The following is a 26212-nucleotide window of genomic DNA, read 5'->3' as shown; positions in this document are numbered from 1 at the left end:
GGGAGGCTGAGACAGGAGGATAGCACAGGTTCGAAGCCAGCCTCAGCAACTCAGCGAGACCCTGTTTCCATAAAAAATATTAAAAAAAAAAGGTCTGGGAGTATAGCCCGGAGGTAGAAAGCCTCTGGGTTCCACCCCTAGTACCACAAAAAAATAAAGAAAGAAAGAATAAGAAACAGGGCTGGGGGTGTAGCTGAGAGGTTAGCCTGAGCAACATAGCAAGACCTTGACTTAAACCAAGAACACAAACACTATTTCTTTGTTAATACTGTGTTGTAATGCTGCTGTTTAGGAATTAATATGCGAGAGTATCTAGCCTATGCGTGATCCTAGAAGAGAATTGACAGTCCCCTTCCTGGTATTTTTTTCTGCTTGGGTTTAATTATTGCCCATTAGAGGTATGGGGGTGTCGCTCAGTGGTAGAGCGCTGAGCTACCTAGCATGCACAAGGCCCTGGGTTCAATCTGTAGCACAGGTAGAAGAAAAAAAAAAATCAGTATTCATTGGGCCCAACCCAGGCAGTAAGGACGGAACATTGTGGCTGAATTGCTCTGGACTCTGAGATGCTTTTAGAAAATCCTTTGTTTTTTTTATTTTTCCTAAGTCAGAAGCCCCATTAGAAAATCCTTTGTTTTTTTTATTTTTCCTAAGTCAGAAGCCCCATTAGTTCATCTTGAATTATGCAGCCATGGGAGCACTTGCTCCCAACCTTCCCTCTCAGCCTTTCATTACTTCAAACTCCAAGTGAGCTGGGGATGGCGGTATATGCCCATTATCCCAGTACTTGGGAGGCTGAGACAGGAGGATCACAGGTTCAAGACCAGCCTCAGCAACTCAGGGAGAATCTTAGCAACCTGGCAAGACCCTGTTTCAAAATAAAAAGTAGAGGCCGGGCGTGGTGGCGCATGCTTGTAATCCCCAAGCTTGGGAGGTGGAGACAGGAGGATCGTGCTGGAGGATTGTGCTGGTTTGGAGCCAGCCACGCTGGCTTAAGAGACCCTGTTTCCAAATAAAAAGTTAAAAAATAGGTCTGGGAGTGTAGCCCGTGGGAGTGTATCCCAGAGGTAGAAGGGCTTCCAGGAACCCCAGTACCACCAAAAAATAAAAAAAAATAAATAAATAAAAAGTAGAATGCCCCTAGATTAATCCTCAATACCAGAAAGAAAGAAAGAAAGAAAGAAAGAAAGGAGGAAAGAAAGAAAAGAAAAAGAAACCCATTTCCAAGTAGACAAGTAAGTTCATTTCCCAGCCCTAAACCCATTCCATCAAGCCAGCCTTGCTGCAGGGGACCATCCCTGCCCCTATTAGTTTTTTTAAGTTTTTCTTTGTGTGTGGTACTGAGGACTGAACCTGGGGCATTCTCCCTCGAGCTACACCCCAGCCCTATATTTTGTTGTTTATTTTTGAGACAGGGTCTCACTAAGTTGTGGATGGCCTCATGAAGTAGCTGAGGCTGGCTGCGAACCTGAATCTGTGATCCTCCTGTCTCAGCCTCCCAAGTACTGGAATTACAAGCATGTGTCACCACACCCGACTAGTTTTGTTTAAACATGATAGAGAGCTGGGTGAGGTGGCACGCTTATAATCCTAGCATTCGGGAGGTTGAGACCAGAGGATCGCAGTTCGCAGACAGCCTCAGCTACGTAGTGAGGCCCTCTGTAACTTAGTGAGACCCCGTTTCAAAATAAAGAATAAAAAATAGGGCTGGGGGTATAGCTCGGAGGTATAATGCCCCTGGGCTCCATCCCCAGTACCGCAAATAATAATAATAATAATAATAATAATAATAATAATGTGATAAAGGCTGGGTGTGCTGTGGGAAGTCCCTCTGCCCACTCAGCCCACACACCTAGGTCTCGAGGCTCCTGAAAAAGCAGCGGCCCCAGGGCACACCCTGGTGCAGACACACACAAGCTCCCCTGCCAAGCCCAGAGCGGCTGGTCAGAGTGGTTGACACATTCATGCCAAGAGTGTGGAAGGCCAGTACCTTCCCTTCTCTGTACCAGGCACCCGTGGGCCTGTCTGGAGGCTTGAGCAGTTGTTTATTATCCTCCCCCCCCCCCCTTTGTAGTACTGGGGATTGAATCCAGGGGCATTTTACCTCTGAGTTACCCTTAACCCTTTTTATAATTTTATTTTGTGGTATTGAGGATTGAACCCTGGGGTGTTCTATCTCTGAACTACACTCTTCAGCCCTTTTTATGTATTTATTTATTTTGGTGTGGTACTGGGGATGGAACCCAGGGGCTCTTCTACCTCTGGGCTACACTCCCAGACCTATTTTATACTTTATTTGGAAACAGAGTCACTAAGTTTCTGAGAGCCTCACTAAGTAGCTAAGGCTGGCTTTGAACCTGTGTGATCCTCCTGTCTCAGCCTCCCAAGCACAGGGATTACAAGCATGCGCCACCACGCCCAGCTCTCCAGCCCTATATATTATTTGTTTGTTTGTTTGTTTGTTTGTACTGGGATGAGAACTAGGGCCTTCTATCTCGGGGCAACATTCCAGATCCTATTTTATATTTTATTTGGAAACAAGGTCTCACTAAGTTGCTAAGAGCCTCACTAAGCTGCTGAGGCTAGCTACGAACCTACCATTCTCCTGTCTCAGCCTCCCAAGTACTGGGATTATAGGCAGGCACCACCACAACTGGCTTATTTTTATTTTGAAACAAGGTCTCATTAGGTTGCTGAGGCTGAGCCATCCTTGAACCTGTGATCCTCCTGTCTCGGCCTCCCAAGTACTGAGATAACAGGCATGGGCTACCATGCCTGGCTTGTTTTCTTTTATTTTTCTTTTCTTTTCTTTTTTTTTTTTTTTTTTTTTTTGTGGTACTGGGGATGTAACCCAGGGACCTTCTACCTCTGGGCTATACCCCCAGACCTCTTTTATACTTTATTTGGAAACAGACCTCTTTTATATATTTTTTTGTAAACAAAATATTTGTTGAATCTTACTAAGATGCTGAAAGCCTCACTAAGCTGCTGAGGCTGCCTTCAAACCTGCACGATCATCCTGTTTCAGCCTCCCAAGTACTGGGATTACAAGCGTGCGCCACCACTTTTTTTTTTTTTTTTTTTTGGTGGTACTGGGGTTCCTGGAAGCTCTTCTACCTCGGGGCTATACTCCCAGACCTATTTTTACATTTTCATTTTGGAAACAGGCTCTCCTAAGCCAGAGCGCGGCTGGCTTCGAACCTGCGCGATCCTCCTGTCTCCGCCTCCCAAGCGCGGGGATTACAAGCGTGCGCCACCACGCCCGGCTTTTTGTTTTCTTTAAGCAATATTCTCTGAGCGTCTTTTCTTTCGTGTTCCAGAAGCAGCGGATACATGAGCTCATCCACCCTCCGGGCCACCTCAAGTGTTCACAGTGCCCGCCTCCTACAGATGAGTTACTGGATGTCGGGCTCAAAGACACAGGCCTGGAAGGGACAGCGGCGGGATGCAAACAAGGGTCCGCCGGGTTTCCAGCGCGCAGGCGCATGACCGTTCTGGTCAGTGCTTCCACGTCCACTATACCCGCCTCCTCCCACCTGCCCGGGCTTTCCAAACAATGGCCCTGACTTGGGGGCTTGTCTGGAGGTCAGGACAGAGCAGGAGTGAGCTTTTCACATATCTGCTTTTCACACATCCCTAGACCCTGCTGGAGTTTGAGATTTGGAAAAACAGATTTTGAAACATTAGTATTGGCTGGGGATGGTGGCGCAGGCCTGTGATTACAGTACTTGGGAGGCTGAGACAGCAGGATCGCAGCTTTGAGGCCAGCCCCAGCTACTTAGTGAGGCCCTCTGCAACTTAGTGAGACCCTTTTTCAAAATAAAGAATAAGAGCCAGGTGTGGTGGCGCACACTTGTAATCCCCGTATTTGGGAGGCTGAGACCAGAGGATCGTGGTTCGGGGACAGCCTCAGCTACTTAGTGAGGCCCTCTGCAACTCAGTGAGACCCTGTTTGAAAATAAAGAATAGAAAATAGGGCAGGGGGTGTAGCTCGGAGGTCGAATGCCCCTGGGTTCCATCCCTAGACCTGCAAAAAATAAAAATAAAAAAATAATAATAAAGAATAAATCAGGTGTGGTGGCTCACGCTTGTAATCCCAGCATTCAGAAGGCTGACACAGAAGGATCATGGTTGGCAGACAGCCTCAGCTACTTAGGCCCTTGGCAACTCAGTGAGACCCTGTTTCAAAATAAAGAATAAAAACTAGGGCTGGAGTGTAGCTCAGAATTAGAATGCCCCTGGGTTCCATCCCCAGTACCACAGAAAAATTAAAATTAAAAAATTAAAAATAGGGCTGGGGGTATAGATCAGAGGTAGTCTGGGGGTATAGATCATGCGCTACCATGCCCCTGGGTTTCATCCCAAGTACTACAAAAAAGTTTAAAAATTTTAAAAATTTAAAAATAGGGCTGGGGGTGTAGATCAGAGGTATAATGCCCCTGGGATAGCCGAGTGTGGTGGTGCACACTTGTAATCCCAGCATTCGGGAGGCTGAGACCGGAGGATCGCGGTTCACAGATAGCCTCAGCTACTTAGTGAGGCCCTCCCCAACTTAGTGAGACCCTGTTCCAAAATAAAGAATAAAAAATAGCAAGGGGTGTAGCTCGGAGGTCAAATACCCCTGGGTTCCATCCCCAGACCTGCAAAAAAAAAAAAAAAAAAAAAAAAATCAGGACAATGTCACCAGCACAATGAGGCAGCGAGGAGGAGAGGTCAGCGCAGAACAAACTGTACGCTCTGCACGGTATTTACGGACAATGGCCAGGTGCCAGGGCTTTCGCTGATGTGATTTATGGACTCCTCACACCTGCACTTTGTTTTGCTTTATAATAGATAATAAACATTTGTTGGACACTGACTGTGCCTGGCACTGAAGAAAGCATTTGGCATCATTAAACCCTCACGGCACCCCATGAGGTAGCCGGCGTTTATCACCTCTGATCTAGGGAGAGCAGCAGTGGAATTTGCCCAAGGGTGTAGAGTCACGGGTGGACAGCGCTCTCCTCAGCCCAGGCTTTTTTTTTTTTTTTTTTTTTTTTTTGGTGGCACTGGGGATGAAACCCAGAGGTATTCTATCTCCGAGCTACACTCCCAGCCCTATTTTATTGTTTTATTTGGCTACAGGTTCTCACTAAGTAGCTGAGGCCGTCCTCAAACCTGAGATCCTCCTATCTCACCCTCCCAAGTTCTAGGATTACAAGCATGTGCCACCACGCCCGGCTAGCCCCGACCGCCTCTTGACTGCTGTTTGAGCTTCTCTTCTGTGGCTCAGAATGTTGTGTGTGTCCCGCACATACTCTACTGGCAATCAGATGTACACCCTGACCTGCCCAGGGTAGGGATGCCCCATCTCTAACTCATCCCTAAGAGTCTAGAAGCTTTGGCAGTGTCTGGCATAAAGCAGCTCCAAACACATCTGCAGAACCAACCTGTCAACCTGCCTGTTCTCCACACTAGACAGAACAGCATAGGCAGGAACAGCGTCCTGCTCCCGCGTGGCCCGCAGTCAGCGCGAGGCCAGGCGCCGAGGACTCGCGGCACGCACGGAGGCCCTGTGTGCAGGTGTCAATCCGCCCTGGTTCGACTCCAGCCACAGACTGAAGAGCCGCGGCTTCCTGCTGCTCTCTCCTGCCTCGCTTCTCCCACCCTCAAGCTGGACCAAGCCGCGGAGGATGTCTGGCCAGACCCTGTCTGCGAGTCTGAAGTGAATCAGCTCTGCAGGGGCGAGGGGAAGTGTTCACTCAGATCGTATATCCACGGGAGCTCATTTGTTTCTAACTAAACAGATTTTTGTTTTTCCACTTATGAACCACAACCCATGGGGTCCAAGTAGAAGCAAGAGACCTAAAATTAAAAACAGCAGTAGCATCAACGCGGAGTCTCACTGACCTTGCAGGACAAAACGGCTTTTGCCTGGATCAAAACCCATTTGGTCCTCAACTACATGCAGTGTGGGCTGCTAGGCTATGTCGAATCAATTCACAGCCAGGCATGGAGGCCCAGTACTTGGGAGGCTGATGAGACAGGAGGGCTGCGGGTTCAAGGACAGCCTCAGCAACTGGTGAGACTCATATACCTAGCGAGACCCTGTTTCCAAATAAAAGGTAAAATAAGGCTATGGGTGTCCCCAAGACACAGAATGCCCCTCGGCTCAAACCCCAGTATCGCAGAAAAAAATAATTTTATTCCTAAATGCTTTCCCCTCCCCGCCCCCGTGGTACTGGGAATCAAACCCAGGGGCATTCTACCTCTGAGCTATACTTGCCTGCCTGCCTTTCTTTCCTTCTTTCCTTCTTTCTTTCTTTCTTTCTTTCTTCCCTTCTTCCTTTCTTTTCTTTTGTTCCTTCTTTCTTTTGCAGAACTGGAGATTAAACCCAGGGGCATTCTACCTCTCAGCTATACCCTCAGCCCTATTTGTGTGTGTGTGTGTGGGTCTGAGGATGGAACCCACGTGCATTCAACCTCCGAGCTACACCCCCTGCCTTATTTTTTATTCTTTATTTTGAAACAGGGTCTAAGTTTCAGAGGGCCTCACTAAGTAGCCGAGGCTGTCTGCGAGCCACCATCCTCTGGTCTCAGCCTCCCGAATGCTGGGATTACAAGCGTGCGCCACTACGCCTGGTCCTGGCCCTACTTTTTTATTCTTTATTTTGAAACAGGGTCTCACTAATTTGTGGAGAGCTTCACTAAGTAGCTGAGGCTGGCCTTGAACCTATGATTCTCCTGCCTCAGCCTCTGGAGTAGCTGAGGTCACGGGTGTGTGTTACCACGCCTAGCTTGATCTTGGACCTTGGACCTCAGAACTGTGGGCCACAGAGCCCTGTGTTGGATCTTCAACACTGGAAGAGGTGCTGATCTGTAACAGTGAGGTCAAGTCTCCCCTTCTGGTTTACAGATAGGGAAACTGAGGCCTGGAGAGGAAAAAATTACTGCCCCTCGTCACAGAGGGAAATCGCTCACCTGACTTCTTTTTTTTTTTTTTTTTTTGGTGGTACTGGGGTTCCTGGAAGCCCTTCTACCTCCGGGCTACACTCCCAGACCTATTTTATACTTTTTTATTTTTGGAAACAGGGTCTCTTAGCCAACGCAGCTGACTTCCAAACCTGTGCGATCCTCCTGTCTCCGCCTCCCAAGCGCAGGGATTACAAGCGTGCGCCACCACGCCTGGCCTCACCTGACTTCTTAAGAGACCAGATTCTTTCATTTCCCCACACTGCCCTCTCAGGAGCTAAGTCTCAAATTAATTAAGAGTTTAAAGTGATTGAGGCCAGACGGTCCTGGCCGGAGGCTTCAGAATTCCCAGCAGGGCTCCGGGCTCTTAGTAAATATCTCTGTTCTATATCGCCATGTCCAGGATTAACCAATGCAGGGCGGGTCCAAGTACAGAATCTCTCTCTCTCTCCCTTTTTTTTGGGGGGCAGTACTAGAGACTGAACCCAGGGGCATTCTACCTCTGAGCTACACCCCCAACCTTATTTTTTATTCTTTATTTTGAAACAGTCTCACTAAGCTGCAGAAGGCCTCACCAAGCAGCTGAGGCTGGCCGAGACCACGGTCCTCCTGTCTCAGCCTCCCAAGTCCTGGGATCACAAGCGCGCGCCACCATGCCCAGCTTCGCATCTGCCTCTCGGTTCATCGACTTCACCCCACCTCCGTCTCAGCCGCTGAGCTGACTCAGTGCTTACACGCACCTGGCACGTCCTACCGAATCCTGTGGTGACATTCACCCAGATCATCTCACTTAACCGCTCCAACAGCCCCAGGAAACTGCTGCTATTACTAGCCTCACTTTACAGGGGAGGAAAGTGAGCTTTAGCCGGCGGACTGGATTGAATACTATGCCCCAAACTCTGTGTTCACTCAGAATGAAACCACCTTTGAAAATAGGGTGGGAGGACGCCACAGGAGGATCGCAGGTTCGAAGCAGCCTGAGCAACTTAGCAAAACCATGTTTCAAGATAAAAAGGGCTGGGAGGTTATCTTGGAGGTATAATGCCCCTCCCTAGGTTCAATCTCTAGTACCAAAAATAAAAGTGGCCTGTGAGAGTATTTACAGGTGGGTACCGCGCGCCAATTCCCTGCCAGGCGGCGCACCTGTGTCCATTCCCCTCTGCATCCGCAGGACCACTACAGGAAGGGAGCATCATCGGCCCCACCTTGCAGGTGAGGAATGCTGAGGATACGAGAGGCACAGTCATTCACCCACAGAAGGCCCCTGCTGAGAGTCCCAGGGTCCAGGGGGCCCTCAGGTCTCTGGGGCTCTGGAACTCGCATCCCTACCACTACCCTATCTTCTCCCAGTATGTCAAGTTCAATCCATTTTACGAGGATCAGAGGGGCCATTACAGCAGTGATCACAGAGGCTCTGCCCACTGCTGGGAACAAACATCTTAACCAAAGCGACCTCCAACAGTCGGGGTCCAGCTGGGGCTCCCTCTATTTGCAGACAAAGGGTGATTGCTCCCCCGATGGGCAAAACAAGCCCGGCTGGGCAGCAAGGGCTGCAAGCTGTGTCCCTGCCCACCGCTTAACAGGAGTGGCAAGTGGCCAGGAATTAATTGGCTGTCTCAGTTTGGCAAAGCTTGAGGAAGGAAAGTGGCTAATTATAACGAAGCCCAGTGTGTGTGTCACAGGAGAAGATGAAGGGCTGGGATGGAAATCAAGGGCGGCCGAGCGGCTCTGGCTCACGGATGTCTGGACCAGAGGATGGGGCAGCCGGACACCACAGGGGCCCAGGGGCAGAGTCCCGTGTAAGTGTGGCTCTGCGTCGTCTGTGTGCCGGAAACGGGACACAACCTCCCTAACAGCACTCTACTGTTAGCAGGTGTGGTGGCACACACTCATAATCCCAGAATTCGGGAGGCTGAGACAGGAAAATCGCAGTTCAAGGACAGCCTCAGCTACTACTTAGGCCCTCTGCAACTCAGTGAGACCCTGTTTCAAAAGAAAGAATAAAAAATCAGGCTGCGGATATAGCTTGGAGGTTGAATGCCCCTGGGTTCCATCCCCAGCACCACTACAAAAATAAAAATAAAAATAAAGCCAGGCGTGGTGGCGCACGCTTGTAATCCCCGCGCTTGGGAGGCAGAGACAGGAGGATCGCGCAGGTTCGAAGCTAGCCGCGCGCACTGGCTTAGGAGACCCTGTTTCCAAATAAAAATGTAAAAATAGGTCTGGGAGTGTAGCCCGGAGATAGAAGGGCTTCCAGGAACCCTAGTACCACCAAAAAAAATAAAAAAATAAAAAATAAATAAATAAATAAAAATAAATACTGCTGCTAGTTGCAGGGACGCATGCCTGGGATGCCAGCAACTCGGGGGGCAGGTGTCTCTGTTCCCTGCCCTATTCGTGTGTTTTCTGTGGCCAATAACATAATGCCGCAGACGGTGTGTTATGAGGAAGAAGGTCACGCTCATGGTTCTGAATGTCCAGGTCAAGGGGCCACGTCTGGCGATGGCCTTGCTGTACCCGATGTGACAGGAAAAAGGGGACACTCATGTTTGTGGTTCTTGGCTTTTTTTCTTTTTGAGACAGTGCGGGGGGGGGGCTCTTTGTATGTTGTCCAAACTGGCCTCAAACTCCTGGGCTCAGATGACTCTCCTGCCTCAGCCTTCCAAGTTGCTGGAAGTATAGGTACCATGTCTGGTGTCCTCTCCTCTTCCTCCCCTCCTACTCCTCCTCCTCCTCTTCCTTCTTTTTTGTACTGGGAGTTGAACCCAGGAGCATTCTACCTCTAAAGTATCCCCCAGTCCTTTTAAAAAATTAATTATTTAATTTTATTTTTGTAGTACTACCTCCAGGCTACATCCTCAGACCTACTTTATTATTTATTTGGAAACAGGGTCGCACTCAGTTGTTGAGAACCTCACTAAATTGTTGAGGCTCATTCCGAACCTGTGATCCTCCTGTCTCAACCTCCTTAATACTGGGATTATAGATGTGGGTCACCACGCCCGGCATTTTTTTTTTTTTTTTTTTTTTTTTTTTCCTTTTTGAACCTGGGTCTCGGTGAGTTGCTGAGAATTTTGCTAAATTACTGGGGCTGGCCTCAAATCTGCAATCCTCCTGTCTCGGCCTATTAGGGATTTCAGGTGTGTACCACTAGGCCTAGCTTCCCTCCTCTTCTAAAGCCACCAGGATTCAGCCACGCGGGCTCCCTGTTGACTTATCTCCATTTCCTCCCAAAGCCCGCCTCTAAACACCACATTTGGATTAAGCCTCCATCCTCTGAATAGCTCACAGTGGGGATTAATTTTCAACACATGAAGCTTTGAGGAAAACTCTCAAATAACATCCAAACCATAGCAGAGACCTGAAAAAGAAGGGAAAAAAAAAAACAAAAAAAACAGATGGGGTGCCGGGCGTGGGGGCGCACACTTGTAATCCCAGCATTTGGGAGGCTGAGACCGGAGGATCGCGGTTCAGCCGACAGCCTCAGCTACTTAGTGAGGTTCTCTGCAATTTAGTGAGACCCTGTTTCAAAAATAAAGAATAAAAAATAGGGCAGGGGGTGTAGCTCGGAGGCTGAATGTCCCTGGGTTATACACACACACACACACACACACACACACACACACACACGATGGGGTAAACACTGTTTTATTTTATTTTATTTTTTCGGTACTGGGGATGGAACCCAGGGGCATTCTACCTCCAAGCTACACCCCCAGCCCTATTTTTTATTCTTTATTATGAAACAAGGTCTCACTGAGTTGCAAAGGGCCTCGGTAAGTAATAGCTGAGGCTGTTCTCGAACCACGATCCTCCTGTCTCAGCCTCCCAAATGCTGGAATTACAAGCATATGACCATACCTGGCTTTGAAACAATGTTTTCTAACTGTGGCCACTGCTTGCTTCTGTTTCCCTTTCCTCTTCCCCAGTGCCTCTGGAGGGCAGCAACTCCGCCATTCATTCTCTACCCAGTTCCCCAGCTCAGCCCCTGACCCCCTAGGAAGCATCACTAAGTACTTCTTAAAGATCTAATTAGCACTTTGCTACTGAGTTTCCCTCTATGGGATTTTTGGGAAGGATAACAAAACCCCCACCTAGGGCTGCTGTTCCCTCTAGAGCAAGCCCTCACTTTTCAGCTTAGTAAAACCACTCCAGGGAGCCTTCTCGGATGGTGCTGGCCAGGAGACAACTCTCCTCTGTCCCACAGCGTACCTTGTGTCCCATCAGAACAGGGATCACATATGACTTCACCTGAGGTTGGGCTTGGTGGTACATACCTATAATCCTAGTACTTGGGGAACTGAGACAGGAGGCTCACTGGCTCAAGGCTAGCCTCAGCAAACAAATAAGGTATGTAACTCAGTGGTAGAGCACTTGCTTGGCATTGATGAGGCCCTTGGTACCCCCCCCAAAAAAAAAGTATATTCAAAGGGCTGGGAGGTATATCTCAGAGGTAGAATGCCTCTGGGTCCAATTCAAAGTATTATTAATAATAATAATAATAATAATAATAACAATAACAATAATAATGTCTACAAGTTTGGCAGTCTTAGCAATGTGTGAGTGCGCCACCTTGTCTAACCCACACACGCACACTTTTTGAGGACAAAAGGCCAGGCAAGCCCTGTGCAGAGCATTTCAGAAACATACTCTCATTTGACTTGCATCCACCCTATCTGGGCAATGGGTCTCAGCGTATTCCCATCGTGTTCACAGAAGGAGACTGGCCCAAAGAGATGAGGAGCTCAACCAGGTGCACAGAACCTGCTCAAAGTCAGGTGTCCCAGGAAGCCCAGGTAGACTCCAGGCCAGCGGCTGTGCCGGGAGTTACTGCTTGGGACATCTCTCTCTCCACACCAGTAGTCCTTTTCCCTTTGCTTAATAACTGTGGTGTGCGTGCGTGCGTGTGTTGTGTGTTTTACTGGGGATGGAACCCAGGGGCATTCTGCTTCTGAGCTACACCCCCAGCCCTTTTTTTTGCCTTTGTTCTAAAACAGGATCTCACCAGATTGCTGAAACTGTCTTGCTAAATTGCTGAGGCTGGTATTGAACCCGTGATCCTCCCGTCTCAGACTCCCAAGTCCTGGATTACAGGCATGTGCCACCATGCCCAACTAACAATTTATTATTTTGATAACCATACAAACCAGTCTACACTGCTCCATAGCCTCTCCAGGATCCCTGGATGTTTAGGAAAGTCATTTCCTCTGTGAGAAGCAGAGGGCATCTGTGCAGCCTTCCTCATGGACACTGCTTCGTGAAGACTGCATGCCTGGACTCTGAGAGTGAAGGGGCCTCATTCAAAGGCTGCCTCTGCCACCCGCCATCTCTGAGCCTCAGTTTGCTCATTTGTTAAATGGGGAGAAATGTGGCACCAGCCTCATAGAGTTGGGAGAACTAAAAGAGACGGTTCATGTCAAGTGCTGGGCACCGAGAGAGTCACCTCGGAAGGCCCAGTGCCAAGTCATACTGGGCTTTGCTGGGCAGCCCTCTCCGATCTGGGCTGGTGAGGCCTGGGCAGGTCAGGGCACCTGCCCCGCAAGCAGAACTGTTCCAGGGTCTCTCAGAGGGGAATGGAAAATCACCAGATGTGGGGCACTTCCCAGCACTCTGGGAGGATGAGCTTTTGTAACCAAGGGAAACAGATGATCTCCACCTGGCGGGCAGGGGCATCTGGCCTGGCCAGGCACAGCAGCTTCTCCCATGGCTAATCCCAGCCCCTGGCTCCCAAGTGCCGGGCAAGCAGCCCAGAGACATCATTACCACGCAGAGCATCCTGCGGGGGCCAGGCCCAGCTCCGGCCACACATACATCATCTCCCTTAACCTTGGCGCCTGCTGTTCCCTCTGTCCCAGCCTCAGGCCTGCTCCCTTATCTCCTCTCCTCGCACACCTGGGCCCTGCCACCCATGCTCCCTTTTCGTTTCCTCCACTGTCTGTGGCCCTTGCCTTCTAGCTACTTACTTATTATCTATCTTTCCTCACTTGCTCCCTGAGGGCCAGCCTCTGTCTTCATCCCGGGACCTGGAATGTGCCTGGTGCTTAGAGGAGGCGCTGCCTGTATACTGCTGCTCCCCACGGCAGGCGTTTTTCTATCATCCCCGTTCCACAGGGGAAAAAACCAGCACAGGTCACTAAACCAAAAAATCAGGATTGCAGCTGGGTGTAGTAACACATGCTTGTAAGTACTTGGAGGTTGGGACAGGAGGATTGCAGGTTCAAGGCTAGCCTCAACAATTTAGTGAGGCCCTTCGCAACTGAGTGAGACCCTGTTTCAAAATAAAATAGGGCTGGAGGTGTGACTCAGAGGTAGAATGCCCTGGGTTCAATCCCCAGTACAAAAAGAAAAAAAAATCTGGATTTTAAACTTAGTCCAAAGGATGGGGGCCTCTCTAGGCTGCTAGCTCTTCCCCAAGGAACTTGGGGTTCTGTGGGGCTGGAGGATGGTGTCGGTGACGCCTAGGATGAGCCGCCCTGTGCAAGAGTCCACTTCTCACGCTTCCCAGCCGCACCGTGGCTTCCCCTTGGCTGAGATAATGCCAGTTGTGCCGAGAGTTTTTGGGCATTAACTCAAAAACACAGGACCTCTCCAGGCCCCGGCTTCCTCATTTGTAAATGAGAGGGGCAGACGGGACGTGAAGGGTGGGAGAGGACGGGGCGGCAGGACGACCCTGGGGCTTGGAGCACCATGGCATTTCTGAGTCTCAAATTTCCTCATCTGTAAAATGGGGACAACAACCTCCACACTCTACGGGTTCTGTGAAGATGAAACAGGGTAACATTTATGCATCTCTGAGCAGAGTGCTTGGCCCTAAATAAGCGTTCAAGAAAGCGAGTCAGCATTAGAGTTTAGAGTGATCCAAAACTCTATGCCTTGGGGACTGGTGACTTCTGCAGAAGAGAGGAGGTGTGTGTGTGTGTGTGTGTGTGTGTGTGTGTGTGTGTGTGTGTTACTGGGTATTGAACTCAGGGGTGTTACATCTCCAAGCTAACCCCCAGCCCTTTCCTTCCTTCCTTTCTTTCTTTCTTTCTTTCTTTCTTTCTTTCTTTCTTTTTGTGTGTGGTACTGAGGGTGGAACCCAGGGGCTTTTCTTCCTCCGGGCTATACTCCCAGACCTATTTTATACTTATGGAAACAGGGTCTCACTAAGTTGCTGAGAGCCTCACTAAGTAGCTGAGGCTGGCTTCGAACCTGCGCGATCCTCCTGTCTCAGCCTCCCAAGCGCGGGGATTACAAGCGTGCGCCACCACGCCTGGCTACCCGAGCCCTTTGATGATGATGATGATGATGATGATGATGACGACGACGGTGATGATGATGATGATGACGACGACGACGGTGACGGTGATGATGATGATTTGTTTTGAAGTAAAAAAGTAAGGTCTCACTAGGTTGCTGAGAGTCTCCTGAACCTGCAATCCTCTTGTCTCAACCTCCCAAGTACTGGCTTATAGGCATCCATCACCACACCCAGATGAAGAGGGCTTTCTTTGACCTCGTAGAACTTGTTTTTTCCTCGTGGTATTTGGGATGGAACCCAGGGGCTTCTACCTCTGCGGTACATCCACATACCTATTTTATATTTTATTTGGAAACAGGGAGAGTCTCACTAAGTTGCTGAGAGCCTCACTAAGTTGCTGAGGCTGGCTTCGAATCTGCGATCCTTCTGTCTCAGCCTCCCAAGAACTGGGATCACAAGTGTGCACCACCATACCTTGCTCACCTCATAGAATTTTTTTTTTTTTTTTTTTTTTTTTTTTTGGTGGTACCGGGGTTCCTGGAAGCCCTTCTTCCTCCGGGCTACACTGCCAGACCTATTTTATATTTTTGAAACAGGGTCTCTTACGCCAGCACGGCTGGCTTCGAACCCGCGCGATCCTCCTGTCTCCGCCTCCCAAGCGCGGGGATTACAAGGGTGCGCCACCACGCCCGGCTCACCTCATAGAATTTTGAAGTTCAAGTTCTTTCCACTTATCCAGAAAGACTAGGAAAGTGATAGAGGACAAGATTCTTTTCTGCGCACACCCTTCTTGGCCAGAGACAAAGCCACTGATTTCTGCAGCTGCGCTAGAAGCTATAAATCAGTAGAACACAGCCCAGACACCCGATCCCACCGCACCCCCAACTGGTAATGGGGCTGCTACAGCCTGCATGGTGGTGAATTGCTAATTTAAGCCAGGCTTTCTTTTATACCCTGCGATTATCCCTCTTCCTGTGCACGTTATGATATTCTGGGTAGTCAATTTGATTTTGAGGTCCAGGCTTCTGGGGTTAATTAGATCATTCATGCCCTAGCACAGCCCCCAGCCTAGTGAAGTCCAGGCATCTGTTGGGCGGGGTGGGGGTGGGGAGTAGGGAGTCCTAAGAGCACATTCTGCATTGAATCTTAGCTGTGGTGAGAGGGGCCTGATAAGCTTTTATTTCTTCTGCACTTGAATCTCCAACCAAAGCTCTGGCTTGCATACTTTCAGTAATGGGAAGCTCCTTACTTACAATCAGCCTAAACCTTATTAAAGGGCTTTGAGCCGGGCGTGGTGGCTCACGCTTGTAATCCTAGCTTTTGGGAGGCTGAGACAGGAGGATCGCGGTTCACAGACAGCCTCAGCTACTTAGTGAGGCCCTTTGCAACTCAGTGAGACCTTGTTTCAAAATAAAGAATAAAAAATCAAGCTGGAGGTGTAGCTCAGAGGTAGAATGCCCCTGGGTTCCATCCCCAGACCCATAAATAAATAAATAAATAAATAAATAAATAAATAAATAAAGCTGGGGTTAGACGTAGAATGCCCCTGGATTTAATAACCAGTATCACCAAAAAAAAAAGAAAAAAAAAAAAAGAAATGTGAGTGGAGAGGGGGAGAGAAAAAGAGAAAGAGAGGTGAAAAAATATATCAAAATGACAAAGCTTTTCTCTACAGCAGGATTAGGGGCCACATCCACCTCTGCTTAAACTTCTTCATATTCTGAAGTAATTACCTTTTATCTTTTATTGTCAAAGAAAATTTCTAATATTGAGTTGATAAAGTTTCCCTATAGTTCTCACCCAATAATTCTAGTTCCTCCAGGGCTTGCTAAATGTCAACTGAATTAATGAAAAGCCAATCTCTCTGAAATAGTCATAACTAAAGGAAATGTTTCTTCTTTTTTTTTTTTTTTGGTATGTGTGTATGCTACTAAGGATTGAAATCAAGGGCATTCTACCTCTGAGCTACACCTCTAGCCCTATTTTATTTTTTATTTGGAGACAGGGTCTAAGTACCGAAGGCCTCACTAAATTGCAGAGGCAGGCCTTGAACCACCGATCCTCCTGTCTCCGCCTCCCAAGTACTGGGATTACGGTGTACAGCACCACAACCGGCTCAGAAAACGGTTGTAGAGCACCTACTAAATGCCTGGCTCTGTGCTGCCGTCCTCACGGCCCATGAACTCCGCATAACCGCCCTGCCAGGACCTGTCACTACTCCAATTTCACAGGTGAAAAAAAACAAGGCTCAAAGAAGTTACATGTGTAGCCGGCGTGGGGGCACACGCTTGTAATCCCGGTACCTGAGAGGCTGAGACAGGAGGATCGCAGCAATTTGTATGGCCCTCTACAATTTAGTGAGACCCTGATTCAAAATAAAGAATGAAAATAGGGGGCTCAGGATGTAGCTTAGAGGTAGAATGCCCCCGGGTTCCACCTCCAGCACCACAAAAAAAGAAAAGACAAAGTCACATATGTACTGCTTGAACTCATTCTCTCAGTAAGCGTCTCTGCAGAGCGTCTCAGTAAGCGTCTCTGCAGAGCGGCGGCTCCAGTGCAGTCTGCTCCACTCCCAGGCCTCAGCCACAGCTTCTGCACATCGAGCCCGCAGAGCTCCGCAGACAGCAGTCTGCCCTCTTCCCCACCCGGCTCCTCCTCCTCCACACAGACATCCCAGCTCCGGCCTCCAGGCCCCATGCGTCCACCTGAGGCAGGTGGACGCTGAATGGTTCTGGAGCCACAAAGAGCCGGGCTGGAGTCTTGACTAACCCCGCTTGCTGCGATCGGCACTGGCTCCCTCTGAGGAGGAGCGGGGAGAGCGCCCGTGGAGCCGCCTCTGGCACGCGCTGTGTCCTCTGCGACTCCTCCAACTCATCCCAGCGTGAGTCACCACACTCCCCAGGGAATGAACTGGAGACCAGGGAAGTGGCAGCTCCAGGCAAGGCCAGGGCTGTGGCCTGCTCTCTGCCTGGTGGGCCTTCCAGTTAGGCCAGGCAGCCCTGCCCTGAGGCCAGGGTCTCCTGACCTTTCAAGGTCACAGCTCCTCCCATGCCTCTCCAGTTTCCCCACATTGAGTCTGTCCCAGGCAACCCACCCCCACGCCAAATCCATCGAACATCCCGCACCCCCCCACCCCCCTCCCCCGCAACTAGGGATGGAACCTAGGGGCATTCTACCTCTGAGCTTCACCCCTGCCCTATTTTTTATTCTTTACTTTGACACAGGGTCTCACTGTGTTACAAAGGGCCTCATTGAGTAGCTGAGGCTATCCGTGAACCGTGATCCTCCTGTCTCAGCCTCCCGAATGCTGGGATTACAAGCGTGCGCCATCACATCCATCCTATTCTTTATTTTGAAACAGGATCTCACTAAGTTGCAGAGGGCCTCACAAAGTTGCTGAGGCTGGCTGCAGACCTGCAATCCTCCTGTCTCAGCCTCCCAAGTACTGGAATTATAAGCATGCACCACCACACCCAGCCAAGTCCATCTTCTTAAACACCATTCTGCACAGATTGTTCCCAATCCTCTTCCCTTTGGCCTATGAGTCACTTCCCCAGCATGCCCAGTCTTCCCATGGGACCCAAGGACTTGTCCAGACTCAGTGCCCACATCCACACTGGCAGCTAACGCCTCCACACAATCTCCAGCCTCTAACAGCCACTCTGGTCCTCCCAGAATGCCCTCATCCAATGACCGGAGGCCAGCCCATGGAGTTCCGCCCACATCTGCATCCCCTGGAGAGTTCTGGAAGGCAGGAAGTAAGCCGGCCCGGGAAGCACAGTACACAGCGGTGCTCTTGCAAACCATGGCAGGAGGACGCCTGCTTTGCACCTGAAGCCACAGGCCCTGGCGCTCAGCTTGGCCTCCCTGCCCCTCTCCACTTCCTGCTGGACCTTCCATCGCTCCTACTGCTCTTTCAGTCTGGAATGCTCCACCCCCGCCTCTCCACACAGCCATCTGCAGCTGCCCCTCAGGACTCAGCCCCGCTGTCCTCTCCTCTGGCTGGGTCAGGTCCCTGCCCTGGGTCCCACAGCCTCAGAAAGCTGCTCTGAAGTTATCACTAACCAACCAAGGGCTCCCGGCGTGGCTGTGGCAGGAGCCTGAGGCTTAGGCTGAGAGTCTGGGCAACAGGAGTTGAGGCTAGACAGGCCTGGTAAGGGTCAGTGCCAGCAAATGCTTGTTGACTGACTAACTGCTGCCCATGCAGATCAAGGGCCCGAGGTGGGGAATGCAGACAACCAGGTCTCAACAAGCACCCACCCGGCCCAGCTGCAGCAGCTGCAGGGCACTGGGACAAGTGGAGGGAGGGCCTACTATGCACCAGGGACTGTGCTCAGGTCTTCACCTACATCACCCCATTTAGTCCTCCCAATAACCTATCACGATCACCCCAGTTTTCCAAATGAGGAATGAGGCTCAGGGAGGTTATGCTGTTGCCCAAAGCCAGGGCTGAGACGGGCACCACCTGACTCCTAGGCATGACCTTTACCAGTGCTCTGCGTCTTCTCGGAGGAGTCCCTCCCCTCCCAGCCTGGAGAAACCGGGTCCCAACCCAACCCGGGAAGACGACAGGAGCCCTGAAGGCCAGAAGCGTGTGCTGGGACTCTGACACCTGGCCGGGGGCTTCGTGCTCCCAGTCCTGCAAAGCTAACATGTGCACACCTATCCCAGCAGCCCCGGCACCTCAGCAGTAAACAGAGGGGGCAAGCGGGACCCTCACTCATCTTTTGCGACTCTGCCACAGCCATGCCGCCTGGCTCTGCCATGCGCCGCGGTCGCCTGGGATGGCAGGGGACATGTGAGGCTTTACCAACATCACCCTCTCCGGTCTGTAGGACCTAGGCAGCCAGGAGATACATGTGCTTTACAGAAGAAGACACAGAGATGCTGCCGTGAGACCTGCCAACGTGCTGAAGACCTTGGCAGGCGGCAGAGCCAGCACTGGACACAGGGAGAAAAGTCAGAAGAGACCAGGCTGAGGAGAGATCAGGGGCAAAGAAGTTCACAGCCTGAGGTGGGCACGGAGGGAGGATGGGGCTGGAGAGAGGGAGGGAGAGGGCTGGGGGGACATCAGGGGATGAAATTGCTGAAACAAGGACCCAGGGAGGTAGAGGCAGGCAGGCTGCTGAGAGTTTCACTATGTTGCTGAGGCTGTGCTCGAACCTGTGATCCTCCTGTCTCAGCCTCCCAAGTGCTGGGATTACAGATGTGTGCCACCATTCCTCCATGCCTGGCTAAGCCCATGCATTTTAGGCTGCTATCCTTGGGAATGAAGGAAGACAAGCTCAGGACAGGACAGCTATCTGGGGGCAAAGTTCTTTCTTTTTGTATGTGTATGGTACTAGGGATTGAACCCAGAGGCATTCTACCTCCAAGCCATGCCCCCAGCCCTATTTTATTTTTATTTATTTATTTATTTATTTATTTGGTAGTACTGGGGTTCCTGGAAGCCCTTCTACCTCTGGGCTACACTCCCAGACCTATTTTTACATTTTCATTTTGGAAACAGGGTCTCCTAAGCCAGCGCGCGCGGCTGGCTTTGAACCTGTGCAATCCTCCTGTCTCTGCCTCCCAAGCGCGGGGATTACAAGCGTGCGCCACCACGCCCGGCAAGAACCTATTTTATTTTTATTTTGAAACAGGGTCTGGCTAGGTTGATGAAAGGCTCACTACTTGATGAGGCTGTTCTCAAACCTGGGACCCTCCTTCTCAGCCTCCCACACCCAGCTCTTGGGGCAAACTTCTGCAAAACCCCAAGAGCAGTGGAGAAAGAGCAGTCCAGGGTGGAGAAAAGATGTTCTACCCTCCTTAAAGACTGGTCCACCTGTGATTCCCCGGCACCCCATGCAGGACCAGGTATAACCAATTCATCGAACCAGGGGATTGGTTAAATGAATGAGTGATTGAATGAATCCTGCCCATCAGTCCCGAGTTCAGGCAGTTTGGAACGCAAAGCAAGAGCCAGAGGACCCGCGGGGCAGGGAAGCAGGGTACATGGTGGGCTCTGAACCAGACATAAGAGAGTTGAAAGACCTGGCTGTGTGCTGTGTCTGTGGGCTGGCTGCTTCACCTCTCGGAAGCTCTGGGAATAACAGCAATGCATCCGGCGCTGGGGCGAGGCTGAAATGAGATCCGAGCCTCTTAGACCACTGCGCCCTCCTCGGAGAACAGGGAGGGGCTCTGTGTAAAGAAACAAAGAATTAGTTCCAGGGAGTCCCATGGACACTCCTGTGCATTGAGGAAAGAGGGAAAGTGGTGTCAGCTCTCAAAAGACTGAAATGAGCCAGGTGTGGGGGCACACACCTGTAATCCAGGACTTGGAAGGCAAAGACAGGAGGATCACAGGTTCTCGAGACCAGCCTCAACAACTTAGTGAGATCCTATTTCAAATATAAGAATAAAAGGGAGCTGGGCGTGGTGACTCACACTTGTAATCCCAGCGCTTGGGAGGCTAAGACTGGAGGATTGCACAGGTTCAAAGCCAGCCTTAGCTGCTTAGTGAGGCTCTCAACAACTTAGTGAGACCCTGTTTCCAAATAAAGTATAAAAATAGGTCTGGGCCAGGAGTAGTGGTGCACGCTTGTAATCCCCCCCATGCTTGGGAGGTGGAGACAGCAGGATCAAGCAGGTTTGAAGCCAGCCACCTGGCTTTAGAGACCCTGTTTCCAAATTAAAAAAAAAAAAAAAGTATAAAAATAGGTCTGGGAGTGTAGCCCGGAGGTAGAAGGGGTTTCGAGGAACCCCAGTACCACCAAAAAAAAAAAAAAAAAAAAGGTTTGGGAGTATAGCCCGGAGGTAGAAAAGCACCTGGGTTCCACTCCCAGTACCACAAAAATAATAAATAAATAAATAAATAAATAAATAAATAAAAGGGGCTGGTGGCAGCTGGGCATGGTGGCGCACACTTGTAATCCCAGCATTTGGGAGGCTGAGACAGGAGGATCATGGTTCACGGACAGCCTCAGCTACTTAGTGAGGCCCTCCGCAACTCAGTGAGACCCTGTTTCAAAATAAAGAATAAAAAATAGGTCAGGGGGTGTAGCTCGGAGGTCGAATGCACCTGGGCTCCATCCCCAGACCCGCAAAAAAAAGGGGGGGAGGCTGGGGGGTGTAGCTTGGAGGCAGAATGCCCCTGGGTTCAATATCCAGTACCACAACATATGTGTATACACACACACACACACACACACACACACACACACGCACACACACACACACATATATTGCACAGGCTGAATAAAATGCAGGATCCTGGATCCTGGCCCTCAGTTCTTCATCACACTCTGAGGATAAGAGTAGGGACAGAATTCAGCCACCCTCCTCCTCCTTTTTTTTTTTTTTTTTTTTTTTTTGCAGGTCTGGGGACGGAACCCAAAGGCATTTACCTCTGAGCTACACCCCCTGCCCTATTTTTATTCTTATTTTTGAAACAGGGTTTCACTAAGTTGTAGAGGGCTCATTAAGTAGCTGAGGTTGTCTGCGAACCGCGATCCTCCCGTCTCAGCCTCCCAAGTACTGGGATTACAAGCCTGCGCCACCACACCGGGCTCAGCCACCCTTCTTCTACACAATGCTTTAATTGTCCCCACTCCAGCTCTGGAGAGGGTTCTCTGTCTGGGTCTGACGCTGGCTATGGTGACTGAGAATAATAAATCACCTGTCCTCTCTCTGAGCCACAGGTTCCTTTTATCTGTAAAATGAGTTCAATGGTAACGATAATCGATAATTGTAATGCCTCCTGAATGGGGTTGTAGGTAAGGATTAAATCATTCAGACCCAGAGATAGTTATCATACTGTGGGCTGGCCAGAGAAGTGTCTTAGCAACGCAGAAACCTCTGGGGCCAGCTCCACCAATTTGCATACATTTGACGAGGCAATTTCCCAAAGACTGGATGGGAATGCACCTAGCAGGCTGAGCCTGGAATCTCCCCAGTGGACCCCGAGAAGGGGGAGGCCCCCCTTGCTCAGGGGTAGTGGGAAACTGTGCTCATCAGCCCAGCAGCCAGAAAGCCCTGGGGAGACGGCTGGAAATGGGAACACACACTCTGCTGTTCCCAGACTTGCCCTCCGAGGTCCCCTCCAGAAAGCGCTCCTGCCAGGAACCCAGACTCCTCAGGAGGAATGCCTCCCTCACACACCGTTCTTTAACCGACACTTGTTTCTGCAGGATCTGGAAAATTCCTCCTCCTCTCTGTGCAGACAGTTCCCACTTACTGGGTCCAGGCACCGGGCCAGCCTCATGTTACACGCTTTCTCATTGACACCTCGCAACAACTCTTCTAAGGAGGTCTATTTTCACCCCACTCTACAGATGAGATAGTCACAAAGAAGCAAAGCGATGTGCCCGAGTCACACAGCCATCGTGGCTCAACACGGATCAATCCTCAGGCCCAGCCTGAGCCCCCAGAGCAGGGAGAACCGCTGGCAGAAACACAAAGCCAAGATCAGCCCTCCCTGCACCGAGGGGAGCGTTCCCTCTGTGGCTGGCGATGAGTCACTGAAAACACAGGAAAACTCTCAACCTCTCCGCTCTCCCTAGGGGAGCACAGAGGCCATCAAGGTCAAAGCCCGACACTCACATGCTCCATCCAATGCCCCGCACCACATTCGGCCCCACACTCTGGCACTCATACTTTCCAGCCAACGAGCCTGGTTCTCTATTCTTTCCTAGGGAAACTGAGGCAGGTGAGACGGGAGGAATGAGGCCTGAGCTTAAGTGTGGGCTGTGACCAGTTCCCGTCTCTAACCTCTGAGTCCAGGAACTGCCCTCAGCCCTGCCTGGTGACGCCACAGCCCAGAGAGGCTGGGGACTGTCCCCCTGTTGACCAACATGTAAGACCCAATTCCAGCTAGCTGCAAAGATCACACATGTTTCTTGTGTAAGGACAGGAGATTCCTTCCAACTCTTGTGCCCCTGTTGGAGCTGGCAGGGGTGGGTGGGTGGGGGGCTATTTCTGGGGAGAATGAGAAGACCCCAGCATTATCCACACATGTCAAGAAAAGAACCTCACTTGGAGGGCAAAGGCACAAACTCCAGTCCTATGGAAGAGAAGGCTCTGCCCTTGACAGGGGAAACCCTCAGAGAAAGGGAAAAGGCAACGGTGGGGGGCCTTTGGGGGAGGGTCTGAGTCCTCTCCAAACCACATCCAGAGCTCCAGAGCAGAGAACCCACTGGACGGCCAGGCCACTGCCCACTGCAACCGGGAGCCTCGGGCTCTCCACCGCCCGCAGCGTGGGGTGGCCGCGCAAACACCGTGCCCAAAGCCCCTTTGGATGCCCTCCCCCCTGGGGTCTCGGAGGCTCGGCATTCAGTGTGGCAGCCGCGTTGCACGTTCGCCCAGGGGGAGAGTTACAAACGGACTGTTGAGACCGAGCACACACCAGCAGCGCGATCCCAACACCGGACTCCGAGCGTGCCCGGCCAGGCGTCCCCACCCGAGGCGGACTCAGCTCGGCCCTGGCCCGGGGCGCGCAGGACCCGCGCTCGGCCGTCCCCGCCCGAGGTCCCCGCCCGGGTCCGCGGAGCCTCCGGCGGGGAGGCTGAGGCTAAACGCACACCCACCCCGACAACCACCCACTGGCAAAGTGTGGCGGACACACAAACTGTTGCCAAACTGTCCCACCGCCCCGACGCGGAGGACGAGATGCTGGGTGGCTCGGCGAGCGCGGGCCCGCACACGCACACGCACACGCACACTCACACCCGACCCGACCCTGCGGCCCCCTCCCCAAGGGACGCGGCCCGGACTCACCGCACGATGCCGAACATGACCAGCACGTTGCCCAGCAGCCCCACGGCGCACACGGCCGAGTAGAGCGCGGTGATGGCGACGGCCAGGGCGAGGGGCGAGGCGCTCCGTGCGCCCGGCGGCCCCGACGCGTTGGCGCCCGCGCTGGGGAGGGCGCCGGGGGGCGCGTCCGAGGCGTTGGCGAGCAGCGCGGGCGGCAGCTCGGCGCGGCCGGCGGGGGCGGGCTCCATGGCGCCCTCCCCAGCGCGGGCCTCTCCGCCGTGCGCCCTGGGCGCAGGACCCGCAGCCGGACCGCCGCCGCCCTCGGCGCCCCGGACGCGCCCGCCGCGCACCACGTGGCCCGGGGCGGCCGGGGGCGGCGCTGCAGCCGCGGCCTCCGCCCCTCCAGGCTCCGCCGGGCTGGGCGCCCCGCCGCCGAGACCCCGCGAGTCCGGGGCGGGGGCAGGTCGCCTGGCCGCCCCCAAGTGCATCCTCCTCTTCAGCAGTAAAAGATGGGAAGGCTCGCCATCTCTGGGGGAGCGCGGGACCGTGCCCAGCCCAGACCTCGGCTGGCCCCCGGTGCCGCGGCGCTCGCCTGCAATCCCCCGGCTAGGGAGGGTGAGACAGGACTGCGGGCTCGAGACCCTGTCTCAAAATTAAAAATAAAATAGGGCCAAGAGGGCATGTAGCTCAGAAGTAGCGTGCCCCTGGGTTCCCTGTACAGCAGAAGAAAAGAAAAGAAATTAACCCAAAACAAAACCCCTCGGCTGTCTCTTCTCCACCACTCGGCCCCTCACAAGGTCTTCTCGAGAGACTTTCAGGTTCAAGCGATTCCCGGGCCAAGAAACAAAAGCAAAATCGTCCCACGCCCTCAAGACTCAGATGAAAACTTGTAATAAAATCAGGTAGGGTTCCAGGAGAAGACCCGGACAAGAACCGCACTTGAGAGTTCTTGCAGTCTCCGCCGTCAGGGGTCCCTGCCATCTCAACGCAGCAAGCTGAGAGGCCACCACTGTCGGGACAGTTGGACACGTTTAATTGAAAAATCTGATTTTTTTTCACTTTGTTTCTATATTCTATACTGGTAGGTTAGTGCCATAATAAACATGTGAAACTTAAAAAAAAATAGTTCAGTGCCGGGAACACCATAAGTGCACCATGTAACTACTATTAAGCTGGTGTCTGTGGCACATGCCTGTAATCCCAGTACTTGGGACGCTGAAACAGGAGGATAGCAGGTTTGAGGCCAGCCTCAGCAACTTAGCATAACCCTGTTTCAAAATAAAAAGGGCTCGAGGAGACCTGGCATGGTTGTGCATGCTTGTAATCCCAGTACTTAAGAGGCTGAGACAGAAGGATTGTAGTTCTCTGACAGCCTCAGCTACTTAGTGAGGCACTCTGCAATTTAGTGAGACCCTGTTTCAAAATAAAAAAAATAAAAAATAAATAGGGCTGGGGGTGTAGCTCAGAGGTAGAATGCCCCTGGGTGCCATCCCATCCCAGTACTAAAAAAAAAAAAAAAAAAAAAAAAAAAAAAGGACTGGGGGTGTAATGCTCCTGGGTTCAATCCCCAGTACCAGAAACACACACACAATTCTTAACTATGCTTTTTTTTTTTTTTTTCGCGCCCAATTCATTCACAAGTATTTGAGAGCTTATTATAAGAGCCGGGTGCCACTGGGGTCCACTGGTGCTCAAAACCAGGTGCAGCTCCTACTTCCTGGTGTTAAAGCACTGGGGGGAGAGAAGCCATCCTCCATCACACTGGTGAAGACAATAACTCAAGCTGAGGAAAGGGGCGGGGGCTTTACAAAATCCAGAGAGCAGGACAGCTTCCCTGAGGAAACAACACCGGGGATGTGGGGATTTCTGATGAAGAAACCACATCTTGCAAAGGTCCTGTTGCCAGAGGACAAGAGGGAGAATGGAATCAGGCAGTGGGCAGGGTCTTCAAGGGCACCTTAAGGCCCACTCTGACTGCTGTAGGGCCAGAAGGGAGGGCGGCATGGGGCTAGTTTATCCTCCTGCACCCCTTGCCTGACCTGACCAGCCCAGATCCAGTGCAGTCATTTTCCTTGGGATGCCCAGCCTTTCCAGAACACTCTCTCTGCCAAATATCACTCTGCTCCAGGCAACTGTAACAAGTGTTCTATCTAGGCATTAACACTTTGGAGTAGATGCTAGTTTTATTGCTCACTTTACAGATAAGAACGCTGAGACTTGGCCCCAGTTCATCCCACATGGCTACAGTTTCTATCTGAGCTGGCTTCCTTGGAGGCACCAGGTCTGACTGAT

General features: G+C 51.4%; 1 protein-coding gene across 1 annotated transcript in view; it reads right to left on the bottom strand.

The window, feature by feature from the left end:
• Positions 1-24168, bottom strand: part of OPRD1 (opioid receptor delta 1) — a gene marked incomplete at both ends in the record, with an annotated part of 37806 nt that extends 13638 nt beyond the window's left edge. Inside the window, one exon of the mRNA XM_080692902.1 lies at positions 23942-24168. Within this exon, the coding sequence (XP_080549028.1) occupies positions 23942-24168 (227 nt within the window). The remainder of the gene's footprint in view (positions 1-23941) is intronic.
• Between the last annotated feature and the right edge of the window lie 2044 nt (positions 24169-26212).

The sequence above is a fragment of the Muscardinus avellanarius genome (assembly GCF_963383645.1).
Source record: "Muscardinus avellanarius genome assembly, chromosome: 3".
Lineage (NCBI taxonomy): Eukaryota > Metazoa > Chordata > Mammalia > Rodentia > Gliridae > Muscardinus > Muscardinus avellanarius.
This window is presented reverse-complemented; position numbering and strand designations above follow the sequence as displayed.